The following is a 21,679-nucleotide window of genomic DNA, read 5'->3' as shown; positions in this document are numbered from 1 at the left end:
ACCAGATCTTGTAGAACAGTGGCTCTCAAAATGTAGCATCATATGGGAACTGTTAGAAATGCAAACTTTCAGGCCCCTCTACAGACCTACTGAGTCAGAAACTCTCTGGTGGTGCCCAGAAATCTGTTTTAGCAAGGCTTCCAGGGAATTCTGATGCCTACTAAGATCAGGGGCCTCTTGAAGAGAACAGTAATTCTCAACCCTAGTTATACATTAGAATCATCTGTAGAAGCATTTAATCTACTTATGCTGAGCCTTACCCAAGACCAAATCAATCTCCATATCTGGAGATGGGATCTCAACATATACACATATGTCAAGATGCTGTATAGGTTTGCAGCCTGGCAGCAATATATATATATATATATGCTCTTTAGGTATATATATATATATATATATACTCTTTAGCTCTTTAGGTATATATATATATTCTTTAGGTATATATATATATATATATGCTCTTTAGGTAATTATGATACACAATGTTTATTGCAAACACTGAAATGGAGTCTTAAAAGTCATAGTAAAATGTTTGGAATTTAATGGGAAGCCACTGAAGTCTTGTAAACAGAACATTTTATCAAACTTAGAAATGTCAATTCAGCTTCTATGTGAAGAAGGAGGCAATAATTGACTGAAAACACCAGTCAGGAGGTCATTGTCATATCCAGGGAAAAGATGACAGTGGTTTTGTCCAAAGTTGTAACATTGGAGATGTAATAAGTAGATTCAAACATATTTCATAGAAAAACCTAAAAATATATTATGGATTTGATAGGAGATATTTGAGGGGAAAAAAAAGAAGAGTCTACGATAATAAGAATCTAGGTTTTTGGCCTGAGAAATGGTGTCCAACTTTTCTTTTTGGAGGAAAGCATTCAGGTGTGTCTATCAAGGGTTGATCTTTGGCCAGGTTAAATTTAGACAGCCAAGTGGAGATGCTGAATTGGCCACAGAATATACATATGATTCTGGAGCTCAGAAAAGAAGTCAGGGCCAAACCAGACACATACAAATCATCACTGTATAGGTGGTATTTGAAGCCACAGAATCAGATGAGATCTCTAGGTTGAGAGCAGAGATACAGGAGAGGGTTGGGTAAAGCACAGAGCTGGTGTAGGAACAGGGTAGGTGGCTGGCTCGTGGGAGCCCAAGGAGAGTGATGGTCCTCAGGCTGTTGAAGCGCAGGACAACTGAAGATCTTAGGCTTTCTCTGTTGCCTTGTGGCACAATTCTACCCAGTTCATGGAGGCAAAATGGCTTTAGAAACTCACGAGCATTTCTTAATGACTACTGGCCACCAAATAACAGCACCAATATCCACTTCAAAGCTCCACCTTATACCAGGCAATCTTTCCCTGAACCAAATGAGGAAACCAAGGATCAGACACATTAGGTGGCTTGTCTAAGTTCACACAGTTTCTGTATGCTGCCAGAACATGGCCTGGGGAGACGGCACTCATGTGTGCCTACAAAGAACACGTAGCTTCCAAGAAAGGGGACTAAAAGAGGGAGTTAAAGTTGTGCAAAGTTAATCCAATCTGGGACTGACAGGTGCTGAGTCAAACTGGCAGGGATTATGACTGAGCATTGGGAAAGGGCCAGACAGTACTACAGACAAAAAAAAAAAAAAAAAAAAGTTGAAATTCCTTACCAGAAAAAGGAAGTCAGCTAGGAAAAACCAGTATCTAGTACCATTGCACACAAACAAGAAACAGACAGTAGAGTTTTAGAGTCTGTCAGTAACTGAGAGCATGACAGAAATGCAAACAACTCTGAGGTGGAACCCAGAAGTCTGCTTTAATAAATGCTCCAGGAGATCCTGATGCCCACTAAGGTCAGAAGCCCCTTAGGGAAAACAATGATTTTCAGCCCTATTGCATATTCCTCAAATGCAACACAGGAGGACTTTCCAGGGAAATGGAAATCATCAATAGAGCTGGCACGACACTCCTATCCTGAAGTAACTTGGTGCTTCCCTAACAGTCCATCTAAGGGACAGTTCCTTCTGCTCTTAATAATACACACACACACACACACATATATGTATAACTTTATATATATCTATTTTTACACTAGTTAATTATAATACAGTCATGTGTTGCTTAATGACTAGGATATGTTCTGAGAAATGCGTTAGGTGATTTCATCACTACGTGAACATGATATGGTGTACTTACACAACCGTACATAGTATATCCTACTACATACCTGCTACATACCTAGGCTGTATGGCACAACCTATTGCCCCCAGGCTGCAAACCTACACAGCATGCTACTACACTGAATATTATAGGAAACTGTCATAACATAGGAAGTATTTGTGTATCTAAACATATGTGAACATAGAAATGGTAAAAATACAGTATAAAAGATTTATAATGTTACACATATATAGGGCACTATATGGAGCTTGCAGGACTGGAAGTTGTTCTGGGCAAGCCAGTGAGTGGTAAGTAAAAGTGAAGGTCTAAGACATTATTGTAGGCTCCTGTATAAACACCACACTTAGGCTACACTAAATTTATTTTAAAAATATTTTTCTTTCTCCAATAATAAATTAGCCTTAGCTTACTGTAACTTGTTACTTTATAAACTTATAATTTTAAAAAATGATTATTTTATAATTATACTTAGCTTAAAACACAAACACATCGTAAATCTGTATAAAAATATATTTTCTTTATATACCTATTCTATAAGGCTTGTCTAATTTTAAATTAAATTTTTTTTTTTTTTGGTTTTTAAGCTTTTTTGTTAAAAATGAAGACACAAACATACACATTACCCTAGGCCTACACGGAGTCAGAGTCATCAATAAAACTGTCTTCCAATTTCACATCTTACCCCACTGGAAGGTCTTCAGAGGCAATAACATGCACGGAGCTGTCATCTCCTATTACAACAATGCCTTCTTCTGGAACACCTCCTGAAGGAACTGCCTCAGGCTGTTTTACAGCTAGCTTTTTTTTTCTAATAACAGAAGTACACTCTAAAGTAATGATTAAAAAGTATAGAACAGTAAATAAACTAGTAACAAAGTCATTTATTATCATCAAGTACATAATTGCAGGTGCTATACTTTTGATGTGACTGGCAGTGCAGTACATTTATATGTATACATATATGCACATATATGTACATATGTATATGTGCATATATGTATATGCACGTATATGCACATATGTACATATACATATATGTATATGCACGTATATGCACATATGTATATATACATATATGTATATGCACGTATATGCACATATGTATATATGCATATATGTATATGCACATATATGCATATATGTATATATACTTTTTTCTTTACACTGGTTATTTCCACATCTCATTAGAAGACAAGCTGAAACATCTTTCAAAGCTGTAACAGCAGTTAGGTCCTCTGAAGCCTTCAAGTACACAGAGCTTATTCAGAATTAGAGGATTGAAAAATACATTTTAAAAAGTAGAAAAAGTGCTATTATAAAGTAACTGTATCTCAGCATTTGGAATAGTAAACATTTATACACACAATTTCTTTTGCAGGTCATAATTAATGAGTAATAGTTAATTTGATGCTTTGAGCTCTTCCTTGGCCAGAAGGACACTGTCCATAAAAACAAATTAGAAGACAAATTTAGATATAGTCACAGAACATCACGGTCCCTGGCTGGGCACGGTGGCTCACGCCTGTAATCCCAGCACTTTGGGAGACCAAGGTGGGCAGATCACGAGGTCGGGAGATCGAGACCATCCTGGCTAACATGGTGAAACCCCGTCTCTACTAAAAACACAGAAAATTAGCCGGGCACAGTGGCGGGTGCCTGTAGTCCCAGCTACTCGGGAGGCTGAGGCAGGAGAATGGCGTGAACCCAGGAGGCAGAGTTTGCAGTGAGCTGAGATCACGCCACTGCACCCCAGCATGGGTGACAGAGCGAGACTCCGTCTCAAAAAAAAAAAAAAAAGAAAAGAAAAAAGGAACATCACAGTCCCAGAAGGAACCTCAAAAACTTAATAGTTAATTATTTCCTAATTCTAGCTCCCTAGATCTTAAGGGACCAGTGGAAGCAGTAATGAAGATCTGAGAATGAATGTCATTGTTTCATAAGACTGGACAAAATGGTACAGGTCTATGAACAAGTTGTTTTATTGGAAAGGGGAATCAACCAGTGTGGAGGAAGAGTAATTTGTACTTATAGTGAACTTTGACCAGCAATTTTGTATGTTTTTATATTATTAAAAAGTAGAAAAAGTGATCACTACACAGTTTGGTTTACAAAATATTTTAAATAACATTCAACAAATGGAACAAAAAGAATCACTGACCTAATTCAAACTCCTGATTTTTAAGTATGGAAAAAAGTAGCAACATAGTGCCATGAATACAGCCCATATTTCAAACATTCTCATAGATGAACATGTTCCTAAATTTTTTTTCCAAGCACAACATATAAAAAGAGATCCCTTTCTGAAAATTTTACATCAATGGTTAGGGTCTAGGACCAATATGGCTCAAAGGGTCTAGAACAAATATGGCTCAAAGTGAACCAATATGGCTCAATATTAGTGTCTAGAATGAATATGCCTCAAAGTCTTCTCTCATTTTTATATGCTAAGTCTAGGTGTGACACCACAATTGAAGCCAAGGCTGGGAGTGAGGTGCAGCTGACCTAATAGAGATCTCATGGTGACTTATTTTATCTGGACCCACATCACTATGCTTGGTCTGCTTTCTTGTCCAGGCAGCCAGTTAATACCATTCTCAGAGCCAGGTATGCAAAATAAAGGACTGTAAGAAGCCAGGAAGGAAAGTGTAAAATATTGGTACACCCTAAGCAAGGTCAAATATCCTGCAAGCCCAAAGGAAGTATTACCCCAAGAGTCTAATCACTATGTTAAAAGCATCCTGTTTCACTGATATTGCTAAATGAAATGTTTCCCATTGTGTTTGGGTTGCTAACATTTGCAAATTCTCTCATTAAGTACTGTTCTTCATTTTCTCTCAGGCTTCATATGATCAGCTCAGAAGTTGACTTTAAGACTGGATCCCATTAGGTTAATGAGACACTGCAGCATCTAACAGTATAGTCCTCTCAATCTATAAATATCTTCTACTTTTAGAGTCATCACCAGACAGAAATAGAGCTTCCAGAAGTCTCCTACATTTTAAATTGAGGTTGGAAAGTTTTATCAGCTAGTCAGAATCCCAAAGATCTACTTTGATAATGCCATTCAAGTCTAAAAACTACATTTTCTGGTAATTGGAGCTAGGCATCCCTATGCCACTTCTTTCTTCATTCCTTTCAATTGCCTCCACAGAGGGGCAGAAAACACCCACCCCTTGCTGGATGCTTGTTTTTATGGAAGACTCTAAGAAACAACAAAAAAAGATATAAGGTAGCATATTAAACACCATCACTTAAAAAAAAAAATAGCAAATGAATGAGGTTGGGAAGATTCTGAACAACAGTATAAACCATCTGATGCCATAAAACCCTTTACCCTCTATCCCAAATACATCTCATCCTGAGATTCCTAACTTAAAATATTTGACCAAAACAAAAAGCCTGAGACAAATGTTAAAATTGTGACTTACGCCAGGTTAATTCTATTCCAGTTAGGGTTTGAACTACATTACACCACTGAAGGAACTGTTTCCTACAGCAGAGGTCATTTTCTATATCGTTATTTGTGACATAGTACACTACATGGTGGTCAATTGGGTAAAACCTCATTATCGTAATGACAAGAGCAATAAGAAGTCTATCATGGTTATTATATCTTTGTCTCAACTCCGAAGATTCAAATAAATGGAACAATAACTTTCTATATGGTAGAGCTATATATAAATAAGATGGAAAGTAATGGGTTTTTTATCTTTAGAAGTCTTCAGGAGAGCAGAGATTAGAGTAACCCTCAGGGAATATGATGTTAAAGGAGCCACACATGACGTAGAAAAGGTTATCTTAAAATTACAAGGATTTTCACCAAGGTTCTAATTTTGTGGAAGACTGTATTTTCCACCAACTGGCTCACAGGCTGAATTGGGTTACTGCAGCATATCTTATTTTGCAAACTTAATCATTATTATTATTAATCACAAAATGCTAAAACAAATCATTGTAAATGGAAAAAGAAGAGGATTTCAGTAATGCTGATTTCCTAAGGGCCAGGCTGTGTGGAAGATGCATTAATGCTCTTGGTAATGCCCTAATCTGACAAGCATTACTTCCCCATTTTACTGAAGGAAAGAGACCTTAGCAAGGTTAAATAACTTGCTCAAGGTCATGAGTCTGGTAAGTGATAGAATTGGAACTAGAGTCCAAGTTTGTCTAATTCTAAAACAACACTGTGATCAATCCCAACATGAGTCCTTTCCTTTGACTGTTTTACAAAAGGCTTGACTTCTGTCATCAACGGTACTTACTTTTTTAAAAAAACTGAACTCTCCCAAAGTATCATAACTCAGAATAATTTGGCCACTATTCATTTTCATTCATGCTTATTGATTATTCCCACTAAAAAACCCCAAATTTAATATATTCTAAACATTTTATAAAATTAAAATGTAACAGGTAAGATTCTAAAAAGGTGATAGAACAGGAAGCACCAAGAATTTCCCCACTAAGGCAACAATCATACTGGCAGAATCTGTCTGATGATAGGATTTTGGAACTCTGTAGTCTACTGAAAGCTTACCACTTCCAGGAGAAGACTCAAATAATAAATTACAGCTAATTTTAGTCAACTTCAGCTCTTAGCACAGTAGCAGTTACCAGTACCCCAACCCTCAGCCCTGTGGCAGGCAGCTGTGCACATATTTCTAGAGCAGCTTGCATACAACCTGCAGGAGCCAATGTGGGCAAAAAGGGCCTTGTTCTCCAAATATCTGGGATCCACGCCCTGATCACTGATGCTTCTGATCATGGAGATTTAGACAAAGAGTGACAGCCTTTTTTGTTACTCCCTCCATTGTTGCAAATCCCTCCTCAACTGACTGAAATGATTTTTAGGGAATTTAAAGAGATAGCATTTTTTTTTTCATTTTTCTCTTTTTCTCCTTTTGTGAACCAGAGATTGAATACTAGGATAGTCAAAAGCAACTACATACACAAGAAAAATTTGAAAGTCATTGTGCATGCCCAGGGAAAGGCACAGGCTCAGAAGAGACCTGAGAAGACCTTAAGTTTACAGTTCAGCCCAATCTTCAGAAAAGAGGCAGCCTACAACAACTGCAAACAAATAAACAACAACAACAAAGCAAACAGCAAGCCCTGAGGAATGGGAGGAAATCTGATTTCCAGAGATACAATAGTATTAGGTTCAGAAGCTCAGTTTAAAACCAAAAATCACAAGGAGCACAAAGGAACAGAAAAGTATGGTCCATTCAAAGGAAAAGAAAAAAACAATACTGTTCCTAAACAAGACCTAGTGGCAGCAGTAGCAGATCTACCAGACAAATACTTTAAAATAACTGTCTTAAAGATGTTTAAAGATTAAGACACACATAGAGAAAGTCAAGTAAGTGATACATGTAAAGAAATGAAAATATCAAGAAAGACAGAAATTCTAAAAAGAAACCAAAAAGAAATTCTGAAGTTGAAAAGGAAACTAACTGTACTGGAAAATTCACTAGAGGAATTCAAAGGCAGATTTGAGCAGGCAGGAAAATTAGTAAACTTGAAGGGAGGACCATGGAAATACCAAGTCTGAGAAAGAAAAAAGATTGAAGAAAAGTGAACAGAGCCTAAAAGACCTGTGGAACACCATTAAGCAGACCAACATACATATTGTGGCAGATCCATAAAGAGCAGATAAAAAGGAAGAAGCAGAGAAAACATTTGAAGAAATAATAGCTAGAAACTTCCCAAATTTGATGAAAGACATAAATATAAACATCTAAGAAGCTCAATAAACTTCAAGTAGCATGAAGTCAAAGAGACTCACACCAAGATACATTGTAATTAAATTGCTGAAAGACAAAGACAAAGAGAGAATTTTTAAAGAAGGAAGAGAGAAGTGTTTCATCACATTACAAGGGATCCTCAAGACAATCAGCAGATTTCTCATCAGAAACTTTTAGATTCCAGAGGCAGTGGACTGATATATTCAGAATGCCAAGAGAAAAAAAAGGTACACTAAGAATCCTAATTTGGCAAAACATCCCTTCAAAATTGAGGGAGAAGTTAAGACATTTCTAGATAAATACAGGCTGAAGGAGTTCATTACCACTACACCTTCTGCAATAAATGCCAAAGACTTTTTTTTTGGCAGAAGTTGAAAAACCCATCTTAAATTTCATATGGAATCTCAAGGGAACCCAAATCACCAAAGCAAACCTGAAAAAAAAAAGAAGCATAAAGCTGGAGGACTCACACTTCCTGATAACAAAACTTACTACAAAGCTACAGTAATCAAAATAGAGTTATATTAGCCTAAAGATAAACATACGTAGCAGTGGAATAGAATAGAAAGTCCAGAAATAAATTGTTGCATATACGGTCAAATGATTTCAGAAAGGGGTGCCAAGACCATTCAATTGAGAAAAGACAGTCTTTTCAACAAATGGAGCTTGGAAAACTTGATATCCACATGCCCAAAGCATAAAGCTGGATTCTTACCTAACACCATACACAAAAATTAATACAAAATGGATCAAAGACCTAAATGTAAGACCTAAAACTAAAAACTCTTGTTAAAAATATATATATAGGGCAAAAGCTTCACAACATTGAATTTTGCAATAGATTTCACATCAAAGGCACAGGAAACAAAAGAAAAAATAAATTAGACTTCATGAAAATAAAAAGACTTTTGTGTATCAAAAGACACTATTAACAGAGTAAAAAGGCAACACACAGAATGAAAGAGAACACTTGCAAACCATAGATCTGATAAGAGATTAATATCCAGAATATATAAACTCCTAAAACTCAACAAAAAACAACAACCAGATTCAAAAATGAGCAAATGACTTCAGTAGACATTTCTCCAAAGAAAATATACAAGTGGCCAACAGGCACGTGAAAAGATGTTCAACTTCACTAACCATTAGGGAAATGCATCTCAAAACTATAATAAAACACCACCCACCTCACAACCTTTAGGATGGCTACTATCAAAAAAAAAAATAGAAAATAACAAGTGTTCACAAGAATGTGGAAAAGAAATCAAACTCTGTGCACTGTTGATGGGAATGTAAAATGGTATAGCGACTTACATGGTTTGGCTGTGTCCCCACCCAAATCTCATCTTGAACTGTAATTCCTACAATTCCCATATGTCATGGGAGGAACCTGGTGGGAGGTGACTGAATTATGGGGGTGGGTCTTTCCCGTGCTGTTCTCCTGATAGTGAATGAGTCTCACAAGATCTGATGGTTTTAAACAATGGGAGTTCGCCTGCATAAGCTCTCTCTTTGCTGCCATCCACTTAAGATGTGACTTGCTCCTCCTTGCCTTCTGCCATGATTGTGAGGCTTCCCCAGCCACATGGAACTGTGAGTCCAATTAAACTCTTTCTTTTGTAAATTACCCAGTCTCAGATACATCTGTATCAGCAGCATGAAAATGGACTAACACAGTAAATTGGTACCAGTAGAATGAGGCGCTGCTGAAAAGATACCCAAAAATGTGAAAGCACGTTTGGAACTGGGTAACAGGCAGAGGGTGGGACAGTTTGAAGGGCTCAGAAGACGACAGGAAAATGTGAGAATGTTTGCAACTTCCTAGAGACTTGTTGAATGGTTTTGACCAAAATGCTGATAATGATATGGACAATGAAATCCCAGCTGAGGTGGTCTCAGATGGAGATGAGGAACTCATTGGGAACTGGAGCAAAGGTGACTTGTTATGTTTTAGCAAAGAGACTGGCAGCATTTTGCCCCTGCCTTAGAGATTTGTGGAACTTTGAACTTGAGAGAGATGATTTACGGTATCTGCTAGAAGAAATTTCTAAGCAGCAAAGCATTCAAGAGGTGACTTGGATGTTGTTAATGGCATTCAGTTTTATAAGATAAGCAGAGCATAGAAGTTTGGAAAATTTGCAGCCTGACAATGCAATAGGAAAGAAAATACCATTTTCTGAGAAGAAATTCAAGCTAGCTGCAGAAATTTGCATAAATAACAAGGAGCCAAATGTTAATCCCCAAGACTATGGGGAAAATGTCTCCAGGGCATGTCAGAGGTCTTCACAGCAGCCCCTACCATCACACACCCAGAGGTCTAGGAGGAAAACATGATTTCATGGGCCAGGCCCAGGGTTGTCATGCTGTGTGCAGTCTAGAGACTCATGCCCTGCATCCCAGCTGCTCCAGCCATGACTAAAAGGGGCCAAGCATGGCCCATGACTTCAGAGGGTGCAAGTCCCAAGCCTTGGCAGATTCCATGTGGTGTTGAGCCTGCAGGTGCACAGAAGTCAAGTATTGACGTTTGAGAACCTCCACCTAGATTTCAGAGGATGTATGGAAATGCCTGGTTGTCCAGGCAGAATTTTGCTGCAGGAGCAGTGCTCTCATGGAGAATCTCTGCTAGGGCAGTGCAGAAGGAAAATGTCAGGTGGGAGCCCCCACACAGAGTCCTTACTGGAGTACCACCTAGTGGAGCTGTGAGAAGAGGGCCACCATTCTCCAGACCCCAGAATGATATATCCACCAACAGCTTGCACCATATGCCTGGAAAAGCTGCAGACACTCAACATCAGCCCATGATAGCAGCTAGAAGGAAGGCTGTACCCTGCAGAGCCACAGGGGTTGGAGCTGCCCAAGACCATGGGAACCCACCTCTTACATCAGCGTGACTCAGATGCGAGACCTGGAGTCAAAGGAGATCATTTTGGAGCTTTAAAATTTGACTGCCCTGCTGGATTTCAAACTTGTATGGGCCCTGTAGCCCCTTTGTTTTGGCCAATTTCTCCCATTTGGAATGGCTGTATTTACCCAATGCCTGTACCCACATTGTATGTAGGAAGTAACTAACTTGCTTTGATTTTACAGGCTCATAGGTGGAAGGGACTTGCCTTGTCTCAGATAAGACTTTGGACTGTGGACTTTGGAGCTTATGCTGAAATAAGTTAAGACTTTGGGGGACTGTTGGGAAGGCATGATTGGTTTTGAAATGTGAGGACATGAGATTTGGCGGGGGCCAGGGTGGAATGATATGGTTTGGCTGTGTCCCCACCCAAATCTCATTTTGAATTGTAGCTCCCCCAATCCCCACATGTCATGGGAGGTACTCAGTGAGAGGTAATTGAATCATGGGGGTGGGTTTTTCCCATGCCGTTTTTGTGATAGTGAATACGTCTCATGAGATCTGATGGTCTTACAAAGGGCAGTTCCCCTGCACATGCTCTCTTGCCTGCCACTATGTAAGATGTGCCTTTGTTCCTCCTTTGCCTTCTACCATGATTGTGAGGCCTCCCTAGCCATGTGGAAAGGTGAGTCCATTAGACCTCTTTTTCTTTATAAATTAACCCAGTTTTAGTTATTTCTTCATAGCAGCATGAAAATGGACTAATATACACCCTAAATGTTATTTACTCGGTGTATGTATTCATAGTTAGAATAATGACTCAAATTTAATCATAGTTAAAATTATTAACTTTTAATTAGAAAGTATTCTAGTAAAATAGGTAAATTTTATGGTTAAACTTTCCTTAAACATGGATAATTACTTACTAGGTTGTTGTGGAAATGAATAAACTAATAGATGTAAAATAATGTCTCATCCTAAGAAGCACTAAACAAATGTTAACTATTGTTATCATTATTTGTTTTGTTTTGTTTTGAGACGGAGTCTTGCTCTGTTGCCTAGGCTGGAGTGCAGTGGCGCAATCTCGGCTCACTGCAAGCTCCACCTCCCAGGTTTACACCATTCTCTTGTCTCAGCCTCCCGAGTAGCTGGGACTACAGGCGCCCACCAGCACGCCTGGCTAATTTTTTGTATTTATAGTAGAGACAGGGTTTCACCAGGTTAGCCAGGATGGTCTCGATCTCCTGACCTTGTGATCCGCCTGCCTCAGCCTCCCAAAGTGCTGGGATTACAGGCGTGAGCCACCGCACCCAGCCTCTGTTATCATTATTTTATTGTTATCACTGTCAATCCATTATTAACAAAAACTCATAGTTTAACAATAAATTGTGTTCTGTTCTACCTGTATACCATTCTGGACCAGAATTTGAAATATTAGAAACTTCTTTTTATAGTTTTTCTGATTTTCCTAATGAATGTGACTACATGTATAAATAAATGAGGAAAGAGACACTTGGGAGGCAAACTCCAAAGTATGACCCATGACTTCCTTTTCTCATTTCTGTTCTACATAATAAAGTTCTGACTGGGATAGACAAAAAGTGCTTCAGACACTCCAAAATATCAGCTGGAGCTGAAGAGACCAGAATTAGAAACACAACATCCAGTAGAACCAAGGTCTCAACAGCCTTATTTCTAGTTTTTTATTTCACTTAAAAACTTTACTTATTTGGAAACATACAGATTTTGTTGTTCTTTCTTTTCCTCTTCTGCTGCTGCTGGTAATGATACACACAGTTGCTTTTATGGTGTCTTTTTCTCTCAGAAAGATATATGTGTGAGAAAGCACATCATCATTAAAATACTTTCTCAATTTCAAAATAGGATTTCAGTATAAATAAGCAAGTATTATGAGGAAACTTCAAAATGTTCATGGAAAATGTGTATTATGAAAAACTATGGATAAATTTCTAAATTATTTTGCACCAAAATAAACTTGTACTAACTTATCACATGTCTGAATAGGTTCTAGTTTAAGGCACTAAGAGGAATAAGATATAAACCTCTCTCTTTTGTAAATTACCCAGTCTCAGGTATATCTTTATCAGCAGTGTAAAGATGAACTAATAGAGCTACCATGGGGAACAGTATGGCAATTTCTTTTCCAAAAATTAAAAATAGAATGACCATATGATCCAGCAGTATAGGGGATAAATTCAAGTGAACTGAACACATAGTCTTGAAAAGATATGTGTACACTCATGTTAATGGCAGCATTGTTCACAGTATCTAAAGTGTGGAAGCAATCCAAGTATCTAACAACAGATAAATGAATAAATAAAATGTGACACATACATACAATGGGATATTATACAGCCTTACAAAGTAAGGAAGTTCTGACATATGCTTCAAAATGGATGAAATTTAAGGACATTATACTAAATGCAATAAACTAGTCCCAAAATGAAAAATACTACATGATTCCACTTATATGAAGTATTTAGAGAAGTCAAAATTATAGAGACAGTAGAATGGTGATTGTCAGAGGCTATAGGGAGGTAGAAATGGGAAGTAATTTTTTAATAGGTATAGCATTTCAGTTTTGCAAAATGAAAAGAATTCTAGAGATGGATGGTAGTGATGGTTGCACAATCAAATGAATGTACTTAACACCACTGAACTGTATACTTAAAACATGATTAAGACGGTACATTTTATGTTATGTGTATTTTATCACAAAAAATTATTGGAAGAAAAAGTAGGCTATTACAATCTAGATAGTGCATCTCAAAACCTGTCAGGCTTTTATATATATATATATATGTCTTATTTTTCAGTATTACTGAATCTGGAGTTAGATCTCAGTTCAGTTATATATTACTGTTTCTTCAATCAATACATGAGAATTTTCAGAAATTATGGAAGATCTGACTCTGTTTACTGACACCTATTTAGGATGACAAAGCACCATAAAACTAGTAATAATCTCTTGATACATTTAGTAGTTGTCTAGTACTGCTCAAAAATTAATCAACTCTTTTGAAAACAAAGTGTTGAAAATGTCTTGTTTTAGGGGCAGAGAATTCAGCCTACCTTAATAAAAAGCCAAATTGATTTTTCAACCTCTTTTTTTCTTTGCAATTTTATTGTTATAGAGTGACAATAGTAAAGTCTCCCTTTTAAATTGTATTTCTGATCAATCTCTCTATATTTCTAATAGTGTTGAATCATACAACTTAATTTATTTCCAGTACTCTTTGAAGACAAGAGCTACACTTGACCAATCTCAGTATTTACCACAGCAATCAGTGTAACAACTTAATACTAGTGCTTCAAAATGCTTTAACTTGGATCAGGATTCCTAGAATTGAAGATTATTAAGTCAAACCTTGAGGCTGAGTTTAGTTTTCAAGGAGGCTGTGACCTCAGGGCATGATTACTACAAAGGCATCATATCAATTCTGTGCTGTGCTTTTGTTCTTGTTTTAATTATAATTTAACCAGAAGAAAATATTTCAGATGTGCTCAAGCAATATTTTCACAGTTCTTAAAGCATTTCTTTAGTATCTTCAAAAACTTACATTAGTTATAATAACATCATGGTTTTCACGGCATTGAAAAGAATAGAAAGCATTACTTTTCAGGCCAACAATAAAAATAAAAAGGACTTCCCATGCCTCTTTCATTTTCTGTTTGTCCAGGTCTATCCAAAAAGAAATGTGCAATTTTCTCTAATTTTTAACCATCTTTAAATTTAATTTTTAAAAATTACTATATCAAAGAAGAGATACTTGGGAAAAACTATAATCAAATTGATGTATATAAAAGAACAAACTGTGACCAGGTGGTACTTATAATAATAAATAAACATGAATAATTTAACTACAAATAACTATTATTAAAAATATTATTTAAATTTGAAAACACTTTTTTTGTTTGTTTGTTTGTTTTCTACTTTATTCCAAGATCACATCCTTGGATATTCTTTGTATAAGATAATTAGTCACAAAAGTGAAATATAGATTTAAAAAAATGAAAAAGGCTTGACATATGTATGATTCTAGCCTTATGAAAATTAGACATGAGATGTGAAAATGATCAAGGACTATGCCAAATCTTCCCTCTTCATCCTAAATAAGCACAAACTGCCTGCCTATTTGAAGAAGGAGGAAAGGTGGATGATGTATCCAATAGCTCAGATCTGGCATAGGCAAGCACACAACACTAGGTATATTCTGTCAGCTCTCAAGGGGCCACTGCTTGACCAAACCTCAGGAAGGGAGCAATGAAGTCAACAGTGGTTCCTCCAGACTAATTAAACTGGAGGACTCTCATCATTCTTCATTCTGAAAGGGGCCAATGTCTGCTGCTTTGTTCCTACTCCCTGGAAATTAAAGGGTATAAGAGCTTTAAGCATCTTCCAATCCTGGTGTAGCCTAGTGTAGGTACCTGGAGGTGAAACATTGCTTCAGTCCTTTATTCTTCAGACCTTCTAAGGTCTCAAATCAGCATGTAATCCATGAAGGCACAGATATCTCTTCTGTCTCATCAATAACACACACAACACCTTCTGTAGACATCTCCCAAGGGAGGAAGAGGTGAAAGGCAACAGGTCTTCAGACATCAAGTTCTCTCATTACAGCAGATATGCAAATGTCAACATGTCGAAATCAGCCCTCAAAAACTTTCTTTTCTAAATCCACTGTAAATAGCTAAAAACTTATGCCTATTTTTAGTATCAAACATTTCATTTACCAGATCGAGCTGTATCACAGCTCATAATCACCAGTCAAATGTTCTCAATCATAGGCATATTGGCTCATATTTTTTAAACGGACTTTTTAAAAAGTGCCTCCGCAGCTAGACTTACTAAAATAGGCATGGCAAGAATATGTTTTTGAAGGGATCAAATCACAGAGCAAAAGTCTTAAGGCAGGTAACTAGGGCTGTTTTCGTTGTAACTTTGCAGTTGCCCACAAAGACTTCATTTAGTTCTGCTCAAAATCTAACAAAGGTAAAATGTCTCTGAGATTAACCAGATGTGACTATCAGATATTTTAGAAGAGAGGCTCTCTTTATGGTTCCCAAATTGTTAACCTCAAGCTTCCAAGAACCCCTACCCTACCAGTAAAGATCTCTGCTAGATGCCTCAGGGAGCTCAACAGTGGTATGAACTGAGGACAAGGCCGGAGGGAGAGTGTTTTGACCAGACCTTTCCTGAGTTTATCCAATTTACACTCTATTTTATTAGATAACCTCTAAAGATTTCATTTGAAGGAAGAATTACAAATGTTAAAAAAAAAAAAAAGTTGAAAACCTCTGTCCTAGATAAACCCCCTTGATCTTAAAATCAGCCCACAAGGAAGTCACTGAGCTAGGTAACGCAGTAGAGCCATCAGCTAGTCAGTTCTTCCACTCACAACCAGTTCCCTCTGATGACAGTCCAGAGGAATTAGCAAGGCGATACTGTTCTAGCAAGTTGAGAAAAATTCAGTTTCTTTAGATTATGAAACATATCACATAAAGCCTACTAACCAAAAAAACCTTTATTCTGGCAAATTGTAGACCACAAAATATGATTGTGAGCTGCCACTACTCACAGGGGAGATTTTATGGTGTTAGAGAGTAAATGCCAGGACTCTGTGGGAGAAATCTATTTCATGTGGGATTCTCAGCCAGAAGTGTCTTCCCAAGAAGTGTGTAAAATGCCTGCCATTGTCATGACTCCTGACCACCACTCTCATTTCAAAGGTGTAGAAGTAGAGAGGAAAAGCACATCAACACCCCCTTGCCAAAGACCACCAGAAGCACATCTTTAGTTAACAAGCTGGGTTTATTACACGTTGCTGAGATGGAGAATGTACAGCAGAGGGAACCATGAGTATCTCAGTAAGAGACTGTTGAAAAGAACCTATTATTAACAGCATTTGGGCTTTGGTTGGGTAATTTTGAGAAGAGTCTAAAGAAGTAGAGCATTTTTCTAGATTGGATGCTGTCAGAAAGTGGGGACAATTCTATGATTGAATATCTCAATAATTCTTACCTATAATTAGGGCAAACTAGAGCAAAGATAAAGCTGTAATTGGTAAAGGATTAGCAGTCACTCATACATGATAATATTGACTGAGAACAGGAGAGGGTCAATGCTAGACAGAAAAAGACATTGTTCTTGATTGTTCACACTGGGTAGGAATCATTGTCAATTCCTTTGTACAGGAAACCCTGTTGATTTCAGAAACTCATTGAGTAATATCTATGTCTAGATCATATTCCAGGCCATAGCTCCATATGTCACTCAAGGCATTCTTCTGTCCTTTTTGATAAAGCGTATGTTAAATTGCCTTTCATGCGATCATTTCATACAATTACCTAGATAGGTAATACGATGATTTCAGTCACATTTCTGATGTCCAGAGTGGGCAAAATCAGCTAAGTGTCACTGCCTGTTTCTCAAACTATCTATGGTGAAGAAACAGTTTTTCTCCCCAGTCAGTACCAGACTAGTATTTTTGTACATAAAAAATAAATACAATTTGATAAAATAAAAACTAATTACTAGAATAATAAAATGAAAAAAAGACAGAAAACACCAACCCATTTTTAAAACTCTTATTATTAGACCCAGCAGACATACATTAACTGTCAAAATTGCTATAAAAGTTCCTAAACACTTAGCCTTACTATTGATTTGTCTTGTCACAAACCTGAGTCTTCGTAGCACACTTAACCCTCAACCACAAAACTGAAAAGCAACATACGGGTATTAAATTTGAAAATGGAGAATCGAAGCCACCACACAGAAAGTATTGCATCTTGCGTTCATAAAGTAATGTTATTTGGACAAATTCTGACAGAGAATCTGTTCATTTCCCACATTAGCATTCTGTGAGGAAGCTAAAGAACACTTTCAAAATACTTTCTTTATGAAGATATCCAAAGTTTCCACATAAGGAGTAAAATACGGTCATTTTGAAGGAATCTATGCTTCTTTGGAAAGTTTTCAGAATATTTTGAAAGAAATAAGGAAATAAAATCTTCCAATGTAATACAAGGAAAAACATTAACCAAAAAAATGCTAAAATATTTGTCTTTTGTTTCTTGGAATAATGTCGTCTTCGCATTATTCCAAGAAACAAAATAGTCATAAATTAAGCCAAAATGCATATCTTTGACAGCAAAATGCTTTCTAGTGTCTTTTTCTGAACTTAAAATGTAACATAACAATGAAGTCTCCTTTCCACCTCCACCTTCCAAACTATGCAGAAGCCATGGCTGCACTCCCAGCACCTGCAAACGCATATGCACAAAACAGAAGGAGCCTTACCAGACCGTCACAGTTGCTGATGGCAACAGAGGTTCCTGGAATGTCCACGATGTCACCAACATAAGCACAGTTAGTCTGCAAAGGCTCTGTTTTCCGGATTCTATGCGTAGCACTTCCTGGTTGATGGTTGTTAATGCGATCGGTTATATTCCCAGGCACCAGAGATGTCTCATGCCACTCCACAACAGCCCCAGGAGCTACTAGTTGAGTGTTGGGCTTTAGTCGCAGATGAAAATCTTTTCCAAATGCCGTGATGTTAAAGAACAACTGCTCAGGGTTGGAAGACACGTCCCTCGCTGACCTCTTTTTGTGACTCGCAGAAAGAGTATGGGAGAGATAGCGTCCTTCTAGATTTGTGCTGACTGGAGTCACCAGCTCATACTCTCTATATCTCTTTATTGGTAAATCTGTGGGGTGAAAAACAGAACTGTCAAACCCTGTACAATAAGAGAACACAGGAGAATATAACACAGACAAAAGCTGCCCAACTCACAAGACCATACTTCAATGTGCATAATATAGACATTCCTGAATCAGCTCATAAATATTAAATTTTGAGAACAAAAATCATTTCTTAAATGCACTTAAGTAACCCTGTGTTCAATGGATCATTTTTTAATTAAAATAGTATTAAAATTACACTGTAAATATTTACATCTCATTAATACATTTGCAAACACGAATATAATGTGTCCATAAACTATAAATGGCTTGCTTAAAATCAAGGCATACCCTTAATTAATTTATTATTGGCATAACTGACATCTGCTAAAAACTTTTAACAAGGTTATTATGTAGAAAAAAAACTGTGTTTTCATTTTTTCCCTGTAGAAATCCTGGAATTTAGACTAATTACAATAACTATATTACATGAGTCTGTAATATATACACTGTAGCTTACAATACTGTAATTTATACACATTTTTTCCACCGTAACAACCCTAACAACCATACTTCACAGGTGAGAAAACTGAGATTCAGGGGTAGGAGGTCCTATGTCCAAGGTCAAACAGCTGCAAAGCCTGAATATAAATCCAAGTTGTACTCCTAAGCCCATACGCTCATTCTATCCTACCATGCTTTCCTTCATAAACCTCCATTTTTACAAAATTAGAAGAATGGGTAAAGAAGACATAATAATCTTTAAATCAAATATGCAGGTACTGGTTAGTCAAGAGGGAACAGTATTCTCATTTTGCACCTTATTCCTTAAGTGGGACAGATACCTATTAGAATATGAAAGAGAATTTGGGACCCACCTTACAATATGGGCAGACACTTATATGTTAAACTGAATTTCACAATTAGCACTGAAACCCCTGGCTTAACCAAATATGAGTATTTTGTCTATCAAAATGCAAACACCCTTGGGAAAGAGAACACATTAAAGGAACCATTATAGGAATGACTTTAAGACCACAGGACAACGGATACTAGAGAAGGAAGCAAGCAGCAGGGCAACAAGGGTAAAAAAAAAAAAGAAGAAGAAGGCATAGAAAGGGAAATCTAAAAACACGAACTAAAAAGTTTCCCACTTTCACAATTCTAGCCTTACACTAATCCTATAGTGTGTTAAAGTGCCCTAAAAAATGATATGATTCACAAAACTGCTCACCTATGGAAATCACAAGTTTTGTCACCCAATAATATATTTAGAGCATGAGATCTGTAAATGAACCTGTCTTATGTTCATAAAGCATCCTTGCAGAATCACTATTTTCATTATTTTCTTGCTTTTTAAAAACCTCAGGCAATAAGTGAAATGCCAGAAGACAAATAAAGGCGTTTATTTGTGCAACATGTTAATTCTTTCTGTGCATGTTTGTTATAATTATGCCTTTTAAAATTACCAATGTATTTAAATGAACCATCCCATCTTACTAAATGAATACAAAAAGCAACACTTGTAAATATTTACTAGGCAAAGAAGCAGTGGGAGCTGTAGTATGAGTCAAGTGAAGCCTGATTCCAAAACTGGACAGACAGTGCACTGCTGAACTAGACTAGGCACCAGTATAAACACAGACTTGGTCTTCCAAGAAGGTTGTGAGGAAGATTTGGTCTTCCTCCATGGTGAATACTTTTATAAACTCTGGTTTAGAGAGAAAAAACAAACTCAAAATATAAGAGAATGAGCACAAGTGTCACGGGTGCAGAGTGAGAGGGGAAAGCTTCCAAAGTAAGGAGATGAATCAAGCCCTTGTATGTGTACTGACAAAACATAGCCCAAATTAACTACAATTCCTTAAAGACAAAGAACTCCCCATTCAACTTGGTACTCCCAATATCATCATACAAGATTTTGTATGTGTCAGGGTATCTTGTCAGTTGGATTTGTTTGATGCATATTAAGTTAGTAATACTGGTAACCAGAGAACACTGGCCTTGTCTAAGCTGCTACACACACTGACTTACAAGATACATTACCCAGGCCCAGGAGCGTTTGGCTGTCCCAATAATCTCAGTTATAGCTTTTTCTCTAACCATCGGCTGACCGTTTCAAGGGAAAGAGGAAGCAGTGCTTAATTTCAATGTATGGATTGCCTATCTCCACTGAAGGGAATTCACAAAACCAAAGTCTAAATCAGTATATTGTACTGATGCATGGATTAAGTGACTAGAGAACAAGAACATTTAGAAAAACGCAGGGAGCCTTCTCCATACCCAAGAGGATACTCACAGCCTCATACATATAGTAAGCCATACATCCTAGCTGTATGTTCCATTTTTACACTGTCAGGTAATATGTTCTAAATTTTTATTCAAAATAAGAATGGTATGTTTCTTTAAAGCTTTATTTTCTCTAATGCTAAATAATAAATCATTCCTAAAAAGTATGCATAATAAACATTTCTTAAATTAAATGTTTGAATGAGTCATTTTTCTGTTGGCAATTAAGATAATGAGGAAAAAGATACGATTGGCAACCCTTTGGATTACCATCTCCTGGATGGTAGTTAATGGAACTACCCAGTCACCTGCCATTTATTAGCAGAAAAAGCTCCAAGCTCTATGATTTGTGTTTGAGAATATATCATCTCTAATACAACAATCACAGTAGGTAAATCCTATTACCCCTATTCTATATATGAGAAAGCAGACCTAGAAGGCTTGACACATACAAGCAAAGAGCCAAAGGAAAATTCCAATTCTCATCATTTTGACTCTGAAGACCATGCTCCTATGCTCTCGTTCACTTCTGAATAGATGGAGCATCTTGCTGTCACAGTCTAATTTAAGATCTGATTTATAAAAGAGAACTACCACAAGAATTACAATGTTCTACCTACCTGTAGCCAGTCAACCAATTTTTCCTCTAGTGTAGCATCAAAAATTTCTGTAAAAGGCTCTTAAATTCTGGGTTTTGGAGGGAGAAACTGGGAGGAGGGGCAGAAGCTCAAAGCAATCAAAAGAATTTTAATCTCAGATTACAATCACAGAGGTAAACCAAATTATATCCAATGTTAATTTACTGCATTCATAATTTTCACATTTTACAGGCCCAACTACTTTCACAAAGCAGGAAAGCCTATGGTTATTGAATGAAATGCAGAGTCAGAAAGCAGTAAGTTGAGTCCACTTGTGATCTTCAGCAAGTTCTTTATTTTCT

General features: G+C 37.0%; 1 protein-coding gene across 1 annotated transcript in view; it reads right to left on the bottom strand.

The window, feature by feature from the left end:
• The window catches only part of ADAMTS3 (ADAM metallopeptidase with thrombospondin type 1 motif 3), a 284,850-nt gene that overhangs the window by 246,367 nt on the left and 16,804 nt on the right, over window positions 1-21,679 (bottom strand). The window contains exon 3 of the mRNA XM_032150423.2: window positions 18,070-18,476. Coding sequence (XP_032006314.1) covers window positions 18,070-18,476 — 407 coding nt within the window. The remainder of the gene's footprint in view (window positions 1-18,069; window positions 18,477-21,679) is intronic.

Source organism: Hylobates moloch, unplaced genomic scaffold (assembly GCF_009828535.3).
Source record: "Hylobates moloch isolate HMO894 unplaced genomic scaffold, HMol_V3 SCAFFOLD_2, whole genome shotgun sequence".
Lineage (NCBI taxonomy): Eukaryota > Metazoa > Chordata > Mammalia > Primates > Hylobatidae > Hylobates > Hylobates moloch.
This window is presented reverse-complemented; position numbering and strand designations above follow the sequence as displayed.